A 25,000-nucleotide genomic window follows, 5' to 3' on the forward strand; every position below is an offset into this window, starting at 1 on the left:
CTACTGGAAATATTCCTCAGAGATTTTGCTCCATATTGACATGATAGCATCACACAGTTGCTGCAGATTTGTCGGCTGCACATCCATGATGCCAATCTCCCGTTCCACCACATCCTAAAGGTGCTCTATTGGATTGAGCTCTGGTGACTGTGGAGGTCATTTGAGTACAGTGAACTCATTGTCATGTTCAAGAAACCAGTCTGAGATGATTCAGGCTTTATGACATGGTGCGTTATCCTGCTGGAAGTAGCCTTCAGAAGATGGAAACACTGTGCTTATAAAGGGATGGACATGGTCAGCAACAATACTCAGGTAGGCTGTGGCGTTGACACCATGCTCAATTGGTACTAATGGACCCAAAGTGTGCCAAGAAAATCTCCCCACACCATTACACCACCACCACCAGCCTGAACCGCTGATACAAGGCAGGATGGATCATGTTTGTTTCATGTTGTTGAGGCCAAATTCTGAGCCGAGCATCCGAATGTGGCAGCAGAAATGGAGACTCATCAGACCAGGCAACGTTTCTCCAATCTTCTATTGTCCAGTTTTGGTGAGCCTGTGTGAATTGTAGCCTCAGTTTCCTGTTCTTAGCTGACAGGAGCGGCACCCGGTGTGGTCTTCTGCTGCTGTAGCCCATCTGCCTCAAGGTTGGACGTGTTGTGTGTTCAGAGATGCTCTTCTGCAGACCTCGGTTGTAACGAGTGCTTATTTGAGTTACTGTTGCCTTTCTATCAGCTGGAACCAGTCTGGCCATTCTCCTCTGACCTCTGGCATCAACAAGGCATTTGCGCCCACAGAACTGCCGCTCACTGGATATTTCCTCTTTGTCGGACCATTCTCTGTAAACCCTAGAGATGGTTGTGCGTGAAAATCCCAGTAGATCAGCAGTTTCTGAAATACTCAGAGCAGCCGGTCTGGCACCAACAACCATGCCACGTTCAAAGTCCCTTAAATCCCCTTTCTTCCCCATTCTGATGCTCAGTTTGAACAGCAGCAGATCGTCTTGACCATGTCTACATGCCTAAATGCATTGAGTTGCTGCCATGTGATTGGCCGATTAGAAATTTGCGTTGACGAGCAGTTGGACAGGTGTACCTAATAAAGTGGCCAGTGAGTGTATATTGCGATTTGAATATCATTTCACAAGATGACTCTAGTGTGGATAGAATTCACAATTATACACTGATTGAGATGAGACTGAGATGGTTTTGTAAAAGAGTGCATCTGCATGAAATATACGAAATAAACTAAACAAATTAATGATGAGAACAAAGATCAAAATGAAATAAGCAGCACTTTCTAGTTTTGATGGAGTGTAACAGTATTCAGGTATAGAAATGCAAGTATTAAATCTAAAATAACACTAAAGTCTTGTATAATCTTCATTGTACAAACAAAATAAACACATTTAATTGTTAAAGTGGTAAGCTTATCATTCCTTCTGCACAAATGGTTTAAATACAGTCGCAGGCCTTAAAAACCCATACAAATTAAAGTCATTTAGACTAGTCACGTGTTCTGAACTGTGTTTCCTTGTTAATCACATGTGACTATTGCAGATTTGCACATCGCGATATCGATGCTGAAAGAGTATATTGTGCAGGCCTAATTTAAAGTATGTGTGTGCTGCCTAAAAAATAAATACAAATCTAGCAGCAGATGCAGCCGTGTGATAAAGCTGTAGTCTGAAGGAAGGAAACGAAGGCAGTGTTCGCCTGAAAGCAGAAACGCGGAGAGATGACGGCTCATCTGATGTGGTATTTACCTCTCCGTCAAAAACACTCTCATTCAACTGTGTCCAAAAAAGTAGTCAAATGCGAGCAGGAAATGAAAATGCATGCTTTTCTGAAGCGCTTCTGTCGTCAGGGACACATAATTGTTGCTTTGAACACGGATCTATCTGTCAATGCTTTCATTATAAAAATATCCCTCCTGGCCAGAGCTCGGTTTAAAAAACATCAATAGTAGTATTGCTCACACAAACCGGTTTGAACAAAACCTCTAAATTATACTCTGCATAAATATAATGCAATTCAATCATATATAATATATGGAAACGGCTGAGATTTCGCAATTTAACACTCCAGATATTGACAAAATGATGAAAAAAATGGACACTGCGATGTTTTGTTTTGCTTCGATATATTGCGATAATTTCAGATGATTTCGAATAGCTCTATTTGATAAGATTGCATGTATTTAGATCGATTAGGATGATCAAGTCTTTTTCTGTGCAGTGCATCTGCATAAAATATAATAAATACCAAGCAAATATAAACGTGACATCAAAAATAAAAGAGAAATAAATCGTGCTTTATGGTTTTCTAGGCAGTCTAACAGTATCCAAGTACAGAAATTGAACAATCATTCATTCATTTTCTTTTCGGCTTAATAATCCGGGTTCACCACAGCGGAATGAACCGCCAACTTATCCAGCATATGTTTTGTGTAGCGGATGCCCTTCCAGCTGCAACCCATCACTTGGAAACATCCATACACACTCATTCACACACATACACTACGGATAATTTAGTCTTCCCGATTCACCTGTACCACATGTCGTTGGAATTGTGGGGGAAACCGGAGCACACGGAGGAAACCCACGCCAACATGCAAACTCCACACAGAAACTGACCCATCCGAGGCTCGAACCAGCGATCTTCTTGCTGTGAGGTGAACGTGCTACCATCGTAGAAATTGAACAATCGAATGTAAAATAACATGGTCGTCGTTGTATATATATATATATATATATATATATATATATATATATATGTATATTTAAATAATGTTTGATAATATCTTTCTCTTTTAATCGTTAGTAAATAATCTATAGACCATTTTGAGGGATGTAAACAAAAACAATGGTCCCAACGTATTTCCTGCTTTACATTTTGCAGTTTTATAGCTTTCAAAAAACCGAGTCACATATTGATTGATAATGTTATGATAGCTGTTTTAATGTTAAGTTATGACTGAATTGCCTACAGTTATGAAATAGCTTGATTACAAGCAGGACATGTTCATGGGCCAATAACATGACCACATTGAAATGGTCAATGTCATAATAATAATAATAAAATAATTATAATATAATAAATGACTATTGACACATTGCGATATCAATGCTCAACCGATATATTGTTCAGCCCTAGTTGACATGTTATGTTTAACATGAGTATGTTTACATGAACACCAATAATCCAGTTTTAATATGATTGAGACAATACTCTGATTAAGAGTCCACCATGTAAACAGCGACCTTAATCCGACTAAAGTCATAATCGAACTAACAGAAGCGGAATTAAGACATGTGGAGGATGCCGATTTTAGTGGCATTATTGAAGTGCAGTACAAACAAGTAAACACAGCAATCAAATAATTACTGTCGTGTAGGAGTTTTCGCCGTGTTTTGCGACAGGATATTCCATTCACACACGGCTGTTTGACACTACTCTCTGCACCTACCAAGTCAGTGAAGGACCACTGAACGACACTCTTCCAGCAGTTCATACTTGGATCCAATATCTCGTTTGTCAGGGGGGCATGAATGAAATGTTCCTGAATGAAAGCGAATCTGCCAAACTGCAGTTAAAGTCGACAAATTAAAAATAAAACACCCAAAGTTACATGGAACTCTGGATGAAATGTGGATAGCGCGGTGACACAATGATGTTAATAGTGTATATGCACACGGACTTTTGGCCAGCCCCAGACCTTCCAACAAAATTTCCACGTTTAAGATTGAAGGGCTTTAAAAAAACAGCGATCATCGCTGCCTGGCTGAGACACGATATAAAGTGAGTATCACTTTATGCTAATGTTCTCATTTTCACCCTGAAAAGCAGGGTTGGGGGTTGTAGGGTGTGGATGAGACATATCTGAAAAGCAGGGGGCTGTACGGGATGTATCTGAAGAGCGGGTGAGCGGTGGAATGGGTGCGCGACGTATCAGAAGAGCTGGGGGCGCGGGATGCGGGACGTATTCGAGGACTAGGTGGGAGACGAGGGATTTCCGGGAGACTATCATTCGTTTGCAGGCATCCGGGAGTCTCTATGCATTTGTGGGAGACTCCTTGGAACTTCCGGGAGACTTAGGATGTCTGCAAATGGATGCTGAAGTCTATTTAACGAATTATATTTGTATTACATTACAACATTGATGCTGTAAAAGAAACCTTATAAAATTGAAAATAGTCACATAAAGCTTTCACAGGAAGTTTATCACTGGCTGAAAAACACTAGCTGTGCACATAGCCTATTGAACTATGGTTTATAACATGTAAAACGGGGTCATATAAGGAACATTCAAAAAGCAGCTCATGTAAACGCCTTCATCATATTACTGTCTTAATCAGATCAAGTCATATAATTGACTACTGATGTCCATATAAATGTAGTCAATGAGTATGTTTACATGAACACCAATAATCCAGTTTTAATATGATTAAGACAATACTCTGATTAAGAGTCTACCATGTAAACAGTGATTCTTGATTCATTTAATTCAATTAAGGTCATAATCGAACTAAAGAGAAGTGGAATTAAGACATGTGGAGGATGCTGATTTGACTGGCATTATTGAAGTGCAGACATGTAAACACTACAATCAAACTATTACCGTCATGTAGGAGTTTTCGCTGCGTTTTGCGACAGGATAGTCTATACACACGGCTGTCTGAGACTATTCTCTGCACCTACCGAGTCAGTGAAGACACAGACACAGAGTTTTTTTTTCTCCCATTCATTTAATTCATTAAAACGACACTCTTCCAGCAGTTCCTGGCATCCAATATCTCGTTTGTCAGGGGGCATGCATGAAATGTTCCTGAAAGAAAGTGAAAGTGAAAGTGCAGTTAAAGTCGACAACTTAAAAATGAAACACCCGAAATGACATAAAACTCCAGAGGATACGTGGATAGTGCGGTGACGCAATGACGTTAATCGGATTATGTGCTATAACATGTAAAACCGGATCATGGAAAGGAACATTCAAAAAGCAGCTCATGTAAACGCCTTCATCATATTACTGTCTTAATCAGATCAAGTCATATAATTGATTAGTGATGTCCATGTAAACCTAGTCATTGTCATTCGGTGTGTGCCTATGCATGCGCATGTAAGCTCACTAGCTGCTGAATTAGTGTGTAATGAACAGAAGCACATCAAAGAGTCACCTTCAGATGAAGGTTAATTCCAAGAGAAACATGCCGCAGGTGCTGTGTGTTCAAAGCTGAGCACACACACACACACACACACACACTCGATCTATCTCTCTGTGTGATCTGAGAATGTTCGGAGTGGAATATTTCCTGTCTGACTCTGTAAATGCATGTAAGGGCATCTCAGATCACATAACCGTTTAATAAGCTCAACAGAGTTGCCAAGTCCGCAGGTTTCCTGTGGAAATGGGCTACTTTTTAGGTTCAACCGAGGGGAAACAAACACGATTTCAGCCAAGGGTGGCCCAAAAAAAAAGTGTTTTCACACCTGGTGTCAGAGCCTGGTGCATTTTCTCCCTCAGAGCTCTGTTCATTTGCTCATACTTACACCAGTGGTGTAGTCCTTACTATACGCACGTATACTCGGTATGCTTACTTTTTTCCACAAGCTGTTTGGGTATTACCACTTCTGAGGATCAATAATTACATATACCCTCAGTATACTCACTTATTTTTTTGATTAAACTTGCCTAATTTTAGTGTATTATTTTAAATTCTTACTTAATTAAAAATGTCCACCAGTGTAAATGTATATACATTTTTCTTAGTTTACCTCAAAATGATCTGTTCCTGATCTGGCTTAAAATGAAAATCCTAAAACACTAAAATCGATGAGGCAAAGACTGCTCATAAATCGCGTATCAATATGCGATTTAAAAAGGGTAACTACTAGTATATAATAGCGACCACAGAAGACAGACTCCTAATATTTTGGTTTAAAACAAGCATGCACGAATGTGACAATCAAAAATAATGGCTGACTGATGTTTAAAGGAGCCTATTAAATGTAAAGTAATAAGCCAGTAAAGAAAGTAAGTTAAAAAGCTGTCTTTCCATGTATGCACAGGCCCTATTGAGTCAACTTAAATAAAAGTGAACTAAACTATCTTGATTGACTTTTTGTTTTTCAGTATAAAAATGAGTATATAAGCTACATACTGTATACATACAGCCAATTGCCAAGGCTAGCTTATATATATATATATATATAGCTAATGAATCAAAGAAACATTGACTTTCGTCATTTCTTTTCCTACTTTCATTTAAAATTTGGGTCAGGTGTGATAGTACACCACCTTTTTTTTAAGGACTACACCACTGATTTACACCACACTGTAAAATATATCTGTAATTAACAGTTTCTTTATTTTGTGATTCACAAGTGTTTTCAGTTTATTTTCGGTTGTGAATTGCATTATGGGATGTTGATCTCTGCTCTGTCCACTTCTGATGTGGAAAATTCAACTCTACAGTTTAACAAAGTGACTTTTATTGACATCGTAGTAGTTTGAGACTATATAATGTATAATTAGGCCCAATCCCAATTCTATTTTTTTACCCCTTCCCCTTGGTCCTCTAAGCAGAGTGTGAAGGGGAAGGGCTTCAAATGTTACCCCTCCGAAATGAAACACCACTACAACACCTGCACACATCATCATATGTCATCACGATCTCTTGCTTCATATGAGATCGATGATGGCAACTGCTGTAGTTATTTCATTCATTCATTCATTTTCTCCACGGTTTAGTCCCTTTATTAATCGGGGGTCGCCACAGCGGAATGAACCGCCAACTTATCCAGCATGTTTTATGCAGCGGATGCCCTTCCAGCTGCAAACCATGTCTGGGAAACATCCATACACACTCACTCACACCCATACACTACGGACAGTTTAGCCTTCCCAAATTGACCTGTACCGCTGTTTGGACTGTGAGGGAAACTGGAGCACCTGGAGGAAACCCACACGAACACGAGGAGAACATGCAAACCAACATGCGAACTAGCAACCTTCTTGCTGTGAGGCTGTAATAATGCCGTAGTTATTTCAGTTGCGTATTTTTTTGGTATTTATCTGATCAGGAAATAACTGAAGATACCAATATCATGTAATCATAACCATATAATGTAGTAATAAGAGCGTAACTGTACTGTGTGTTTACACTGGAGACATATTCGTCTGTGTAAACACATGAAAACAACATTAACATCATAGCAGACACTGTAAAAAGCTCATTCCCAGCCACTAGGCTATTCTGACAGGGTATTCGAGTGTCATCGAGTGTCAGAATGTCAAGCCAGGCTCATTCTGAGAACGTAGTCCCGTGGACGTTTCTGGAGACCGCGAAATACGTAGCCGGGGTTACGTACGGCTGCATTTCATTTTTTTAAGCGAACGCTGTGGGGCGGTGTGACGCCGTTCCTTTCGGCGCTTGCCGGCCAGCCGCTCGCCTCCGTGTGGAGGGCTTTCCCGCTACAACCAGTTTGTCTGGTTAGCTCTTCGTGTACTCTGGCGGACTCGAGACGCAGAGAGGGGCTGACGATGACGATGACGACGACGACGACGACGACGATGACCGGGTTCGAGTCCGGGGAAGAGCCGTTCCAGAAATCAGGTAAGAAAACAAAAACAAAATCCAAAAAATGAAGCGAACAAGTTCATCACAGGGTGAGAGTGTGGTAAAATCCGAAAACGTGGTAAAAATCAGACGAGGGCTTTTCTTTTTCTGGACGGCTTTTGTGAATCGTTGTTGGTTGGGTTTAGGGACGGAGGAGGGTGGGTCAGCCGATTGGCCGGTCGCACGGTCAATCATTCTGTCATCCAGGCAGACAGGTGGAAGGTCGCTCCACAGCGGCCTCTAGCGGGTTTACGTGAGAACGACACGGGAAAAAGCGGTCACAGCGGCCTCTCGCGGATTCACGAAAACAAAAACTGCATAAATACGTACCTCCCGGGACGTATTTCGCGGTTTCCAGAAACGTCCACGGGACTACGTTCTCAGAATGAGCCTGGGTTGCAGAATGTTGTGGCACTGCTGTACAGGAGTTATTATTATGGTTTATAGATAGCAAAATTCATGACGGACTTAAAGCATGACGGTAAAACACGAACATGGTTATGAATGTATTAAAACACGTGCTTGTTTGTCGTAAAAATTCATAATAATGACTAAAAAAATACTCATTTGTGGATCTCCTGACTTCTGTGTGCAGTCTGTTGTAGATGGAGTATTCTGGGAAATTTTCATACCCCTTGGTTTCGAGTGTGGTCCTGAAAAATCTCTGTTTCAAGAGGTATCTAGGCTTTCCCCTTAGCACTATGCCTTCAACCTAAAGATAATTAGCACAAGGGGAAGGGGTAAGGAGTGGATTTGGGATTGGCTGTTAATAATATCTAGAGAGAAAGTCTGCAAAAATGACTGAAAATGTGCTGATAGTTTATTAGAAGGTTTCTGTAGCGTAATATACCACACCAACCCAGACAATACAGCAGTCCCGTGTTGGTGTGGGTTTCCTCCGGGTGCTCTGGTTTCCCTCACAGTCCAAACACATGTACTATAGGGGAATTGGGTAAGCTAAATTGTCCATAGTGTATGAGTGTGAATGAGAGTGTATGGGTGTTTCCCAGTGATGGGTTGCAGCTGGAAGGGCATCAGCTGTGTAAAACATATGCAGGATAAGTTGGCGGTTCATTCCGCTGTGGGGACCCCAGTAAAATAAAAGGACTAAGTTGAAAATAAAATAAATGTATGATAAATCACAGGGTGACACGGTGACTCAGTGGTTAGCACTGTGGCCTCACAGCAAGAAGGTCGCTGGAGTTCGAGTTCCGGCTGGGTCAGTTGGCATTTCTATATGGAGTGTGCATGTTCTCTCCGTGTTCGCATGGGTTTCCTCCGGGTGCTTCAGTTTCCCCCACAGTCTAAACACATGCGCTAACTGATTAACTAAATTGGGTGGATTGAGTGTGTATGGGTGTTTCCCAGTACTGGGTTGCAGCTGGAAGGGCATCAGCTGTGTAACACATATGCAGGGTAAGTTGGCGGTTCATTCCGCTGTGGGGACCCCAGTTTGATAAAGGGACTAAGTTGAAAATAAAATAAATAAATGATAAATCACGGTGACACGGTGGCTCAGTGGTTAGCACTGTGGCCTCACAGCAAGAAGGTCGCCGGAGTTCGAGTTCCAGCTGGGTCAGTTGGCATTTCTATATGGAGTGTGCATGTTCTCTCCGTGTTCGCATGGGTTTTCTCCGGGTGCTCCGGTTTCGCCCACAGTCCAAACACATGCGCTAACTGATGAACTAAATTGGGTGGATTGAGTGTGTATGGGTGTTTCCCAGTACTGGGTTGCAGCTGGAAGGGCATCATCTGCGTAAAACATATGCAGGATAAGTTGACGGTTCATTCCACTGTGGGGACCCCAGTTTGATAAAGGGACTAAGTCGAAAATAAAATAAATGATTGATAAATCACGGTGACACGGTGGCTCAGTGGTTAGCACTGTGAAGGTCGCTGGAGTTCGAGTTCCGGCTGGGTCAGTTTCTATGTGGAGTGTGCATGTTCTCTCCGTGTTCGCGTGGGTTTTCTCCGGGTGCTTCGATTTCCCTCACAGTCCAAACACATGCGCTAACTGATGAACTAAATTGGGTGGATTGAGTGTGTATGGGTGTTTCCCAGTACTGGGTTGCAGCTGGAAGGGCATCCTCTGTGTGAAACATATGCTGGAATAGTTGACGGTTCATTCCGCTCTGGGGACCCCAGTAAAATAAAAGGACTAAGTCGAAAATAAAATAAATGTATGATAAATCACGGGGTGACACGGTGGCTCAGTGGTTAGCACTGTGGCCTCACAGCATGAAGGTCGCTGGAGTTCGAGTTCCGGCTGGGTCAGTTTCGATGTGGAGTGTGCATGTTCTCTCCGTGTTCGCGTGGGTTTTCTCCGGGTGCTCCGGTTTCGCCCACAGTCCAAACACATGCGCTAACTGATGAACTAAATTGGGTGGATTGAGTGTGTATGGGTGTTTCCCAGTACTGGGTTGCAGCTGGAAGGGCATCCTCTGTGTGAAACATATGCTGGAATAGTTGGCGGTTCATTCCGCTGTGGCGACCCCTGATGAATAAAGGGACTAAGCTAAAATGAATGAAGAATAAATCAAATGAAAATAAAACAGCTGTAAAATAGGACAGAAACCACTGCTGCGTATCGAGTGTGTCATTTAAAACACAGAATATGAGTAAATGAGTGGTTTTATGCAGAAATAAAAGCAAGTGGCAGAAAGCATCTGCTGTAAATAGCTAAATTACAGTAATGAGAGTCAAATGGGAATCAAAATTAAATAAAGGTGATAATTTTGGGGGATCCGTTTGCTTAAATGCTTTAAGAATCTCACCTTTTCCTTGGGAGAAATATGAGTGGGATATGATCTCTGCTGTACTCGGGCAGTATTGCGGCGGGTGTATTTTTAGGCGCTCTATATGTTTTAGGTTCTTAGGGACTCAGTGTTTGGCTGGAGGCTGGTTTTATGGCTCCATTACTCACTGCTGAAAATCCCCAGGCTCACGGGCACAAGAGTGTGGCACTTTATCAGCCTCTCCAGCTTCAGTTCCTCTATAGAGGCAGTCAAGAGAGAGATACACACACACTGCGTACGACATCTGTCCTCATGCCCTGCTCCACTGGCCTGTGTGTGTGTGTGTGTGTGTTAACTCTCGTCTCATGTGTTCCTGTAACTGAAGCTTTATGGAATCTCCAAACCAAAAATATAATAGCAGAATTGCCCACAGCAAGAAGGTCTCTGGTTCGAGTCCCAGCTGGGTCAGTAGGCATTTCTGTGTGGAGTTTGCATGTTCTGCCTGTGTTGGCGTGGGTTTCCTCTGGGTGCTCCCCACAGTCCAAACACATGCGCTATAGGGGAATTGATGAACTAAATTGGCCACAGTGTATGAGTGTTTGTGTGAATGAGAGTGTATGGGTGTTTCCCAGTACTGGGTTGCAGCTGGCAGGGCATCCGTGAAAGGGAAATGTATGAATCTCCTCAAATTACGAGAAAAATCATCAACAACGGGCAATGCGGTGGCGCAGTGTGTAGCACGGTTGCCTCACAGCAAGAAGGTCGCTGGTTCGAGGCTCGGCTGAGTCAGTAGGCATTTCTGTGTGGAGTTTGCATGTTCTCCCCATGTTGGTGTGGGTTTCCTCCGGGTGCTCCGGTTTCCCCCACAAGTTCATAGAGGAATCGGGTAAGCTAAATTGTCAGTAGTGCATGTGTGTGAATGATAGTGTATGGGTGTTTCCCAGTGCTGGGTTGCAGCTGGAAGGGCATCCGCTGCCTGAAACATATGCTGGATAAGTTGGCGGTTCATTCCGCTGTGGCGACCCATGAATAATAAAGGGACTAAGCCGAAAAGAAAGAATGAATGACGCTGGTTATATTCACACACAGTGGTTGAAACCCCTTACACAAGTGATGTTTGCATAACAGCTCCCCTTTAAAATCACCATCAGCAATAATATCAGCCTCAGAGAAGTGTTTCCTTTGCTCTTCATATCTTCCAGATGACAGTTTCATACCAGAACGTTACATTAAATCAAGTTTCTCTTGGAAAATGAATGTTTATTTTTGCGGCGAGTCAAGCTTTTCTTATGAAGTCTGCAGGCCGCCGAATGCTCCAGAACTTGACCTTGCTTTTCCTCTCGACTCGTCTGAAAGCTGACATGTCTTCAGCTGTTGTGACAGACGGTTCCCTGTGAGATAGCGATCGGCCGCGTTTCACCTGCTGTGTGGAAATAACAGCTCTTTTTCCTGCTGATATTCAGACACTGAGCGCTGGAGTGTTGCTCTGCTCCGCGGGACTCCTTTAGGCAGACGGTAATTGACCTAATTTGACCCATATGCAGAGTGGAATATGTTTAGGGCCTGGGTTTTGACTCGCTCTGGCTTCGGGTTTAATACGACGCACTGTTGATTGCGGAGTCGAGGCCTGCACACTCCTGGGCAGAGGGGCTTAACTGCAGAACACACTGTCAAAACACTACAGAGCACAGGGATTTTAGATTTAATCTGTTAAGTTGTTTTCATTGATTTCCTATTGGGTTTTTTAAAGTGGGCCTGAAACTGAAGTACTGCAGCAGACCGCTTTGCTTTTCTAGTGCCAGGGCGTTGCTACGGGTCTTTGATACTATCTATGGTGATCTTGGTGGGTGTAGAAGACATGGTAAGTCATTTCCGTGGTCATGTTAGGTTGTTGCTATGCAGTTATTTGGGTAAATATTTGCTATGCAGTTGTTTGATTAGAGATTGGTGACCCCTGCTTTAGATTGAACCACTGTGCATTTACAGTTTTTCTCTGTCACAACAGTTAATGCATTTCTCAACACAGTTAGTCATCTGTGCACATCACAGTAGCAGTTTCTCATTCCTTCCAACAGATTGTGAATGCTTTTGGACATGCATCAAGTGCTTTCATACAACTCTCTGCAGTTTTATAACATTTTCATCTGCTTATGTCATGTCAGTCAAAATGAACTAAACTTGTGAATGCCAAATAGTCATTGCATATAAAACTAACAGTCCTCATTTCACTACTGGAGTCAGTACATACACAAATGTTGAACTAGTCAAAATCTGTCAAGCTGATTTAATTAAAAAAATCCTGAAAATGTCTTCTAATTGAACAATTTGATGAATGACTTACAGACGTGTGTATGTTGTAGGTTCAGTTTCAATATGTACTGCAGTATTGTTTACAGTCGTGCACAGCTCTACCCAAAGGAAGTGTATGTTTGTTTGTAAATAAGGGTGTGTTTATTATTTTGCACAATGCTGCGGATAAATTAGAATTGCGGAGAGCATAAGCATGAAACATACATATTCAGTGTCTTGTACTCAGATACCTCACTAAATGCAGTGATGTCTAACTTTACTGTAGTTTTCAAATGGCTGTGCATATAGTATCTAGCGCTGTCTTGAGCATCTTCAGGAAGTGTCACCAAAATCTGACGTTTTTGCATTGGAAAACATGTACAGAGTAAACTGTGATAATGAAAACATGAGCCATTTGACTATCTTATTCATAACAATGATGTCAGGACTTGATGATGTTGAGGACTCTTGATGGCACTGACACTTTCATTGACATCAATACTTGCTTTTGAGGAGTGAGCTCTCCATTTTGAGCAAGTGACACGCTTTTGCAGGTTGTCAACTAGGTTTTGCAGTTTGTACTAATTGTTTTGAGAAATGCATTAACTGTTGTGCAAGTGTAAATAGTGTTTTGAGAAATGCACCAAAGACTGAGAAAAACTGGAACTTGATGATCAAAAATGAAAGTTGTAGGCAGCAATTACTTGATTTAACCAAAAGGTGGCGACAACCAGCCATCAAAAATACACCACTGAATACTTGATACTTGAATAAATGATCATCTCCCTGCTGAAAAATCCAGCTTAAACCAGCCTAGGCTGGTTAGATGGTTTTAGCTGGTTGACCAGCCTGGCTTTAGATGGGTTTCCAGCCATTTCCAGTCTGGTCTTAGCTGGTCAGGCTGGAAAATGACCAGCTAAATCCAGCTAAAACCAACTTGACCAGCCTGGTTTAAGCTGGACATAGCTGGTTTTGGCTGGCTCCCAGCCTGGCTAAGCTGGTTTAAGCTGGTCATTTTCCAGCCTGACCAGCTAAGACCAGGCTGGAAATGGCTGGAAACCAGCCTGGAAATGGCCAAAACCCCTCTAAAACCAGGCTGGTCAACCAGCTAAAACCAGCCAACCAGCCTAGGCTGGTTTAAGCTAGTTTTTTCAGTAGGGTAGTAATGAAACATGGAGTTTTATGAGTGAATAACTGATTCCTTTATTGAAAATGAGACTATAATTAATTATGGGTTGTTCAAATGATAATGTTAGATGTCTACATTTAGTGTTATCAGCAGCAGTAGTAGGAACAGTGAATTTTTCACAGTACTGAATCATTTATTTTCATTCAGCTGATTATTTCTTGATTTTATTTTTAATCAAATTACAGCTTCTAAGTTCTGCTTGTTAAAACCAAAAGTGTCTTGCAGGACTGTTTTTTGTAATAAACGAAAAGCAAAATACATTCGTCTCCTCCCCTTTCTGGCTCATCCGAGAAATGGTCCAATCCGTGACCAAAAAAGGATTTGTGAACTGTTACACCGCTAATTGGTAGGTTGTTTGGTTGATTTATTTATTTTTTTTAGCTATCAATAATAACTTCTTACCCTGTCAGAAAAGCCACATGAGCTTCACATGTGCAACTATATGTTAATCATCAATTTTGTGAACACATGAATCTGTGCCCTGCTGAAAAATCCAGCCTAAACCAGCCTAGTCTGGTTGGCGGGTTTTAGCTGGTTGACCAGCCTGGTTTTAGAGGGGTTTTGGCCATTTCCAGGCTGGTTTCCAGCCATTTCCAGCCTGGTCTTAGCTGGTCAGGCTGGAAAATTACCAGCTAAATCCAGCAAAAACTAGCTTGACCAGCCTGGTTTAAGCAGGACATAGCTGGTTTTGGCTGGGCTCACAGCCTGGCTAGGCTGGTCAAGCTGGTTTAAGCTGGTCATCTCCCAGCCTGACCAGCTAAGACCAGGCTGGAAACCAGCCTGGAAATGGCCAAAACCCCTCTAAAACCAGGCTGGTCAACCAGCTAAAACCAGCTAACCAGACTAGGCTGGTTTAAGCTGTTTTTTTCAGTAGGGTGGATATTTCCAAGAACAATGTTTTACGTTTGTCAAATTTCACAGAAGCATCAAACCTCTCACTCAGAATCCCATACCTCCAATAATGTGATCCCACAGCTTCTTGTCATTTCATATACCTTTAATATCAGCATGTAAAGGTGTGAGAAGCGTAGAGTTGACTTTGGCATTACACAGTTGTCAATTTTGACAGCAGAGCAAAACAAACAAACAACCGAAAAGGAAGCAAGTATTTTAGCGTGTGTTTGCGAATGCGCACCTTTTCCCTGCAGTACAGGATGGGAACTGTGAACGGTCCAAATGTTAATTAAAAAATGTCTGTGTCTGAGCCGTGATAGAGATGCTTCATCTTCCTGCCAGACGTGAATGAGCCCAGCCAGTTCTCACTCGCTCCGATAAGACACCAGAATAGAGAGACAATTCAAAGTAATGAGCTATTTCTGACAGCGAGAGAAACTTCTCTTCATTTTCTGTGCCGCTGAGAGGAGGAACGAGAGATAATTATGACAAGAAGAGTACTTCAAATTAAGTGTAATAGCACATTGGCTAAAACGCAAAAAGTCTTGCTGCGGAACGACGTCTTCGCATCCGCCGTCAATCGCGATAATGGACTGAATGTGTTAGAGAAGACCTGGAAAAGAGGGAGACGCTGAAGAAGCAGACAGATTTACAGATTGACCTCTTGAGTTAATTGAGCTGCTTTTGATGGTTCCTTTGAGATAAAAACGTTTGGTTCTTGTCTAGTCTTGTGCTCACAGACCGACCAATCGTCAGTGAGGCGTAACACACACAGTACAGTCACATCAGCTGATCCAGAAGCAGTTTGTGACAGCCAAATCTTCATCTGCTCCAGAAAACAGTCATGTTTATTAAGGATGGCCGATTTCAATGACTATTAACCTTATTCTGCTGGGCGGAAGTGTGCTCGTTGACTATACATAAAAAAAGTAGAATAATATAATGAGAAAATATCAGTTTGCCACTTTATTAGGTACACCTTACCAGTACCAGGTTGGACCCCCTTTTGCCTTCAGAACTGCCTTCATCCTTTGCAGCGTAGATTCAACAAGCTACTGGAGATATTCCTCAGAGATTTTGCTCCATATTGACATGATAGCATCACGCAGTTGCTGCAGATTTGTCGGCTGCACATCCATGATGCCAATCTCCCGTTCCACCACATCCCAAAGGTGCTCTATTGGATTGAGGTCTGGGGACTGTGGAGGCCATTTGAGTACAGTGAACTCATTGTCATGTTCAAGAAACCAGTCTGAGATGATTCAAGCTTTATGACATGCGTTATCCTGCTGGAAGTAGCCATCAGAAGATAGAGACACTGTGGTCATAAAGAGATAGACATGGTCAGCAACGATACTCAGTTTGCAGTTTGAACAGCAGAAGATCGTCTTGACCATGTCTACATGCCTAAATGCATCGAGTTGCTGCCATGTGATTGGCTGATTAGAAATTTGCATTAACGAGCAGTTGGACAGCTGTACCTAATAAAGTGGCCGGTGAGTGTATATCGATATGTCTTACGATATAAGTAACTTGTCAAACTTGGTATTTAAGTTTTCAGCTTCTATATATTTTAAAAAATATTGAGCTGAGTAATAATAAAGAATGATTATTAAAATAAAGTCCTCGTTTGGCTGTGGTTATTCGATAGTTAGTTTAACTGTGAGGATGCTGGACGACAATGTTGAGGATCCAATTGCAGTTTTTTATTAAACAGAGGATGGTCAGACAGGCAAAAGATGATAACAGGAGCAAACCGGTACATACGGGTGAAGCAAAAGAGCGATCTGGTCACAGGCAAAGAGATCGGTCCAGGTGGCGGCGAACTACGTAAAAAATATACAAATCAAAAGTCCAACTCTGCAAGGCAAGGAAAATGCATCGTAATGTCCACTAACAGTAAAACTGATGTGTGTGTCTGTGCTGTTTATGACGTCTATGTAATCAGTTCATCATGATCCTCCGGCTGTGTGTGTAATCAATGTGAAACAGGAACCGGTGTGTGCGAGGTGCATGCTGGGAGTTGTAGTTCGTAGATGTGGCATGTGTGTATTTCTCCAGCGATCCGCAGTAGCTAGATCGCTGGAGATCGCCCACCCTGAATGTATGAATGTATGTATGCATGTATGCATGTATGTATGTATGTATGAATGTATGCATGTATGTATGTATGTATGTATGTATGTATGTATGAATGTATGAATGTATGTATGCATGTATGCATGTATGTATGAATGTATGTATGAATGTATGTATGTATGTATGAATGTATGTATGTGTGTATGGGTGTATGGATGGATGGATGGATGTATGTATGTATGTATGTATGTATGTATGTATGTATGTATGTATGTATGTATGTATGTATATATATATATATATATATATATATATATATATATATATATATATATATATATATATATAATTTTTTTAAATAATTTCTTTTTAGGAAATAATATGCCAAAATTAAGTGAGTTTTTTCCTCGAAACAAGCAAAATAATATGCCAAAATAATTTATTTCAAAATTTTTTTGATATTTGGACTAGAAACAAGACAAAAAACGTATTTTTTGCAGTATGACATATCATGAAAACAAATTATGAATGTCACTTTGTAAAGTATTATATTTCAACAGTGAGTTAGAGCATAATTATACAATTAGATGTAAAAACTAATGCATAATGCCAGATATCATGCATAAATGATTTTCCAACTGGTTTAATCTGCTCATGTTGTTGTAAATGTGTGATGGACAGTGTGTGTGTGTGTGTCATTAGCTGATCCCATTAGCCTCTCCTCTCGCTATCACCGTCCTTATCTCGAAACTGGCCAGGGTCGAAAACAGAAAAGGAAAATTAATAATCAGGTTAATTTGCTCTTTTAGAAGTACAGCAGCCCTCTGGGCACAATTTATTAAAGTTGTAAAACAAAATGAACTCATCCAGCAGGTAATGCCCAACTTTTAATTGCTCATCAAAGCTTTAATAGTGGGCAAGTGCATCATTTATGAAATGAATCAAGGCGATATTAATAAACCAAAAACTGAATCACTGAAATGTTTTTATTATTATATTACAGTAAGTGAATTAAGTTGTAGATCACTTTGCTTCTACTGGATACTTTTCTACATTAATAGGATAAAGATCAGATGTTCATCTAGATCAGGGATGGGCAAACTCGATCCTGGAGGGCCGGTGTCCCTGCATAGTTTTGCACCAACCCTAATCAAACACACCTGCTTGTAGCTTTCTAGTGATCTTAAAGACACTAATTAGGGTGTTCAGGTGTGTTTGATTAGTGTTGGAGCAAAACTCTGCAGGGACACCGGCCCTCGAGGATCGAGTTTGCCCATGCCTGATCTAGATTGAGATCTTTGAAATAGAAAACTCGGTTTTGTTTACTATAATTATTTTCTATTATGTTACATTATTTATACATTAATTTAATATTAATATTTAATATTAATATTTAATATTAATATTTTTAATTATTATTTAATATTTATATTATTATTATATTATTTACTGAAGAAAGTTTTGTATTATTTCGTATTATAAGATGAGTACTAGACTGTATGGTTCAGCAGATCACCAGAATGTATTTTCTTTAACTTCTGTTGTTTTTGGGTGAGTTTTCTCACCAGTAATAAGCTGCATGCCCTTAAGTTCGTGGCCAAACAGTAGTGAAGCCGTGAATAAATGTTGAAACAGACACGTCGCCAATTTGAAGGAGCAAAAAACAGTTTGAGGTATCATCAGAAGCATCATAGCCAGTATTTGTTCATATTTAAGCAAAATATTGTTGTCATTTAGTCTCATTTTAATACACTGGTTGTGAGCATAGTCTATGGTTGTGAGTGTGACTGTATCGGACACAAATATGGCAGTGAGTGTAGTAGAAGTGACGTTTTGGGTCCTCACGGATACAACATAGTTTGTAGAAATTCAGTGAATTAAACTGCATAAAGAGATAATGCTAATCGAAAGGATGAGAGTTGCTCACTATGAAACAAACATGATTGATTTTATTTTATTTGACATTACCATGAGCTATTGGATGTGACAGATGTGAAATTGCCACTTGTGTGGCTTTGGTAAATCAAATATAATTGTTTGAAAACATTGACAGATATTTTTGAGTATTTTACAGTACCCTACACAATAAAACATAGCTAGCGTGTCACTATTTTTGTAAAAGCCCTACAGAAAAGACCAGCTTAAACCCGCCTAGGCTGGTTGGCTGGTTTTAGCTGGTCGACCAGCCTGGTTTTAGAGGGGTTTTGGCCATTTCCAGGCTGGTTTCCAGCCATTTCCAGCCTGGTCTTAGCTGGTCAGGCTGGGAGATGACCAGCTAAAACCAGCTTGACCAGCCTAGACAGGCTGGGAGCCCAGCCAAAACCAGCTATGTCCAGCTTAAACCAGGCTGGTCAAGCTGGTTTTTGCTGGATTTAGCTGGTCATTTTCCAGCCTGACCAGCTAAGACTAGGCTGGTAATAGCTGGAACCCAGCCTGGAAGTGGCCAAAACCCCTCTAAAACCAGGCTGGTCAACCAGCTAAAACCAGCCAACCAGCCTAGGCTGGTTTAAGCTGGATTTTTCAGCAGGGAGCTTAATTTTTTTTAATGTCAAGATTGATATTTGCATGGGATTGCTCTATAAAAATACTATAAATATCTCAAAATACATACCTAGTTATTTGCGTTCATTTTTCAGGCAGTGTGTTTGTGTCTAAATGGTGGTTGTTTGCCAGAAGAGTCAATCAGCAATCATCTGAATTCCTCCTCTAACAGTGAGTTTGACACTGGCGCTGCTGTGTTTGTATGCGGCCGCTTCCTGAAAACAGCAGGAAATCTGATTTTCTGTAATGTAAACAACTATAGATGGAGGTGAACGCTCTGCCCACACAAACACACAACAATTACCATCACATCACCCTGCAGCGCGCGTGTGTGTGTGTGTATGTGTGTGTGTTTCTCTCTCTCTGTGTGTTTATATGCACATTAGTTTCCCTCAGTGGATCTCATACTGTTGGTCTGGCCAGATCATTTCAGCTATTATTTGTGTTTGGAGAGCAGCTGATCGCCCTGTTTATCTCTTTAGTCACTTCATGCTCATGTCTAGTCTCATTTGGATCAATGTATTTTAGTGTGTACTTACACTAGGCTATCCAAAACATGCCCTGGTACTAAAACTTGAGTCAGATTAAGGCAGGGAAGGGGCAAGGGGGATCCTGGAGGGCTGGTGTCCTGCATAGTTTTGCTCCAATCCTAATCAAACACACCTGCCGGCTTTCTAGTGGTCTTGAAGATGCTGATAAGTTCGTTCAGGTGTGTTTGAATAGTGTTGGAGCAAATCTCTGTAGGGACACCGGCCCTCCGGGATCAAGCTTGCCCATGCCTGGATTGATAGCTGTTTACTTAATGAGAGTATTGTCTTAATCGTATTGGTGTCCATGTAAACGTTCTCACTGTGTTGTTTTTGCGTTTCCAGAATCCTCGTCTTCAGGAAATGTGTTAATGGACACGACAACAACCCGCACCACCACCCGTCCTATCACTTCCACCACCACCAGCACCACCAGTATGACCTCAAGCACCAGCAGCACCACCAGCACCACCAAACCCCCCTCCACCACCCCAGCTCCGCCTCCCCGCAGCACCACCCCCGAGCGCCAGCCCGCTCCTCCAGCTGACGCCTCCACCCGCTCGCACCCGTCCTCCGTCCTGCCCAACACCGCAGTGGAGTTCTGCAGCTCCGTCAGCGACTCAGGCCTCAGCTGGCCTAAAACACGCCAGGGGGTCACCGCCAGACTGCCCTGCCCACCCGGAACCATCGGTAATTCAGTTTATTAAGTTTACTAGTATTCGCTTGTTCAGTCTGATGCCACATGAAGCAGCTTCCAGGTCCAAGCTCTATCAAACACTACTTGGAGGCTCAACAAATGGTACTAATAAACGTTTACAAAGCGATGTTAGTAAGTTCCAAAATCATGATCGCGATATATACAGGGCTCTCATGCTTCTTGAAAGTACTTGAATTTCAGACATATGAATTCAAGGCCTGGAAAGTACTTAAAAACAAACACACGTCCTTAAAAGTCTTGTTTCTAGTCCAAATATATAAATAATAATAATAATAATTTGACCAAGTAAAAATCATGTTTCGTTTTCACCGTCAGAAGAAATAAGAGAAAATTAAAGGTGCTGTATGTAAGTTTTTGACTCTTCTAAAGCATAAAAACACCATCATATGTTTGTAGATATTTAGAAACATGCTCGGTGAACATTCTTGTTTATCTGAAAAACAATGCTGAAGTCAGATATTCTGGTTTGATAATGTGTTATCCGTGCCATTCATTCAGAAAGGCTCTGAAAGCATGCGTCTGTGACCGAAATGCGACCTCTGGTGGACGGTAGCAGACTCCGAAATGAGATGCAGATTCAGAGTTTCACATGAGGTTATTAATTAGCAAATGATATAAATATTAGGAGTGTAAACATTAGGTGAGCAGGTTGTAACCCTGTGTTCTAACAACACACTACGTGACGAGATTTGCATTGATGAGCAATTTGGCTGTTTGCACCAGATGAATCACGACAACAAATGTAAACACAGCCATTCAGAAGCTCAGAATATGCACTCACTCATGAAATGGAACGATTTATAATCTATTAAGTACATATTAAACCTCTTTAACATTATTAAATGTAGATGCTGAATCACGTGTTCCGTTCTAAAGTTCAATTTCAGACGTTTTTTTTTATCTTCCAGATCTGAGGTGAACTATCTGCTGCTGCTTTCAGTATATGGCAATACATGTCATATAAAATGGCATTCGAACTCACATTATTAGCATTTAACACTGAATAAAGTGGTGTACCTGAGCTGATCAGAAATGCAAGCCGTTTCTAATATATCAACTCGAGGTGTTGGTCAGGACAAAGACTCCTTTTAATATAGACAATAATGCTTCTATCGGGTGTCGTTGCTTTAATTTAGAACACAGATTAAATCACTCGCCCCTGTTGTCAATCAGGCAACCTTGGATCCAGGAGTGCAATACCCAGTTCAACCACTGGGTGTCAAACTTAAATCCTGCACCTTTGAGAGTTTTATACCTGTGATGTAAGTGAAATAATCTTGTTTTCTCTTTAAAATGTAGATATTTGATTCTAAGTAAGCAAGATTTTTTGCGTAAATCATATAAATTCTATATAAATACCACGATTTAACATGCTTCAACTATATTGGTCAACTATAATTCAGACTGGACATTGCATGCTGTTGTGATGTGACTATTGCAGATGCGCACATTGCAATATCGATGATGAAACAATATATTGTGCAGCCCTAAATTGCACTGAGCTGCTTCCAAAAAACGAATGAAAAAACAAAGTTCTTCATTAAAAATCTTACATTTAAATCTTATGACAAATAATGCATTTTATCAATATTTCAGAAACCGCATTGAGTATCACCAGTGTTGAAGTCACATGATTGGATTTTGTATGAATGTAAATAAATGAACTTTAAACCGGTCGTGACACAAGCAACACTTTATTTTGATGGTCTAGTTCAGTATTAATAGGCTGTCTGCTTAATATCTGTTGATACAGACATTTAGCAGGCATTTAACTGACTACAAGAAACCTTTCAAGTACATGTCAACTTACACTAACCCCAACCCTAACCTAACAGTCTACTTATAATCTAATGAGAATTAGTTAGCATGTGGATGCAATGTAACTTAAATTTAACAAACGGACCATCAAAATAAAGTGTGACCCATTTAAAACATCATCATTGTAAGATTTTAATTTAAATATTAAGCGTAAGTGAAATGTTAAGTACTGGAACTTTTATGGCACTATAAATACTGTGGGTGTGAATTATAAAAGTGCTTGATTTGTAATTAATGCTGCTTTAAAGGACTGTGAAGTGCTTTGAAATGTGCATTTTTATTCAGTGTTTGACGTAATCTCATCTGAAACGAGACACTGCTCGCTGCAGAGCCATTTGAGCTCCAGCGAGGGGGAGCTTGAGCTCTTGTTCCTCCTCCTCCTATGTTTTTATGCGTACAACCACCCCACCCCTAACCCCAACCCCCAGTGACATCACTCGTAGAAGTAGTGCAAGGAAGGAGGAGCTGGAGCTCAAGCTCCCCCTTGCCGGAGCTCAGCTCTCCCTAAGTGGCTCTGCAGTGAGCGCCACTTGACTGCAACACGAAGAGAGGGTGGGGCGTAGTGTAAAACAACAGCCAATGGTGTTTAGTTTCATCACCGCTCTCCCAGTGAGAGAGGTTGAGCTCAAGTGCATCAAATGAAAAGCCAATGAGAAGAGGTGACGGGTCATGTCAGATACTAGAGAGCATTTGATTGGTTATGATTTGATGAGAAACTGAAGGTGACCTGAATAAAACCGTTGATCAACTTGGTGGCAAAACGACATGTTTATATCAGCTTTATATCTTCTAAACGTGAATTTTGTCACTGTTTTGGAACACATTGACTTATAGATATCCTAAAAACTAACAATACTGATACTAACATCTAAAAAACTTTATTTTAACTTCATGGGAGCTTTAAAATGTCATTGAATTTGGTGTCATGAAGGAGTGGGAATGCTGTATATATGTACATAACAACACTTTAGGAGGAAATAAACCTTGTATGTTAAACTCCTTGCTTTGGTAACCCAGGTGTGGTGTTCAGATTTCATTTCTCTCTCTCTCTTTCCCTCTCTCTCTCACGTATTATTAGTGAATATGTGTGTGTGCATCAGCCGACGGTGCACAGCATGAGTACAAATAACACACACACACACACACACACGCAGCGCAGGCATCAAACACACACTGAAGCGTCTGCATCTCCTTCACCTCCGTCTGTCGCTCCGCTTTCTTTTTTCTCTCCAAATTTCACCTTTTCCTCCGCTCGCGTCTCCGCATCCGCTCAAATCAAAGGTCTGCAGTCTGCCTGGTTGCCATGGTTTCGGGTGATTGACAGCTTCTTCATGATTAGTTGTTTGTTCTCGAAGTTTTCGCGAGCGTCAGACTGGAGCTGGGGTTGCAGGATTTGTCCTCTGGCCATTTCTCCGACGAACGCGTTCACATCTAAAGAAACTCATTAATCCAAACAGCAACAACAAAACAGCAGCGCTTGATTGACGTGCGCTCGAATGCCCAACATATGCACTATCATTAAAAAAAGTTTGAGAAAATAATACTTTTATTCAGAAAAGCCCTCATTAAAGACATCAGAAGTAACAGTGGTGATGCACTGTATTTATATATACGTTTGATTTCAGTCGAATGCTGATTTTTTGATCTGTGTATTATCAGATACTATAATAAAGTGAGACGGCTGAACTTTACGACGTTGATGGGAGTCAGAAATGCTTCTTGATCATTAAATTAGCGTGTTAGAATCATCTCTGAAGTGTTGTGTGACACTGAGAAGCTAATTGCAAGGAATTATTTACATATAATAATTACATATTAACCTAGTTTGAAGACACACGCACACCAATGTTATTTAAGAGAGCAGGTTATATTAGGGACGCTTGATTCTGGGATAACGTGCAATATTTGATGTTGCATTGCGATAATGATATTTCTTATGCTTCTTTATTAGCTATGTTTTTGAATCATTTATTTATATGTTGATATCATGATAAACAGGTGAAAGATGTTTTTCAGATCTAATTAATCGAAATTCATACAAGAGAAAATGTCGAGGTGCAAACGTTTAGTCTTATCATACACCCGGCACACTAAGATTCAAGACATGTTTGGCGCGATTTGTTGTTATTTTCAGACCAGCGCAACAGTAATGTTCACGTTTTGCTCCATGTTGTTTAAATAGCAAATCCATTTGCGTCACTTTGTGGACTCATGGGTGTGCTGGTCTATAAAGGAGGTGTGTTAAGGCGCATTGTTGGAGCGTTGCTATTTTGAGGAACTGAAATAGACCGACCATTGACCAACTAAAAGCTGCTCTAAAGTCCAGTGCAGAGTGTGTTAGTTATGTGCCTACGCAGGTCCAAACACTTACACACAGCTGAATACACACAGGATGATCAGCAACACACTAATATCATTACAGATGAAAACAATTAAAGGATTAAAATGATCCAGAAATGATTATTTCCTACATCAATATAAACACCACTGCCTCCATGCCTTCTTCACCTCGGGGGGCTTTTTCAGTTCATTCATGACTATCTGCATCTGTATATTAGCAGTATTATTTACTATCTGCATATTTATATT

General features: G+C 41.0%; 1 protein-coding gene across 1 annotated transcript in view; it reads left to right on the forward strand.

Moving 5' to 3' along the window:
• LOC130232525 (adhesion G protein-coupled receptor L3-like) overlaps positions 1-25,000 on the forward strand; it is a 242,469-nt gene that overhangs the window by 103,184 nt on the left and 114,285 nt on the right. The window contains 1 exon segment of the mRNA XM_056462477.1: positions 20,221-20,565. Within this exon segment, the coding sequence (XP_056318452.1) occupies positions 20,221-20,565 (345 nt within the window).

This window comes from Danio aesculapii, chromosome 7, assembly GCF_903798145.1.
Source record: "Danio aesculapii chromosome 7, fDanAes4.1, whole genome shotgun sequence".
NCBI lineage: Eukaryota > Metazoa > Chordata > Actinopteri > Cypriniformes > Danionidae > Danio > Danio aesculapii.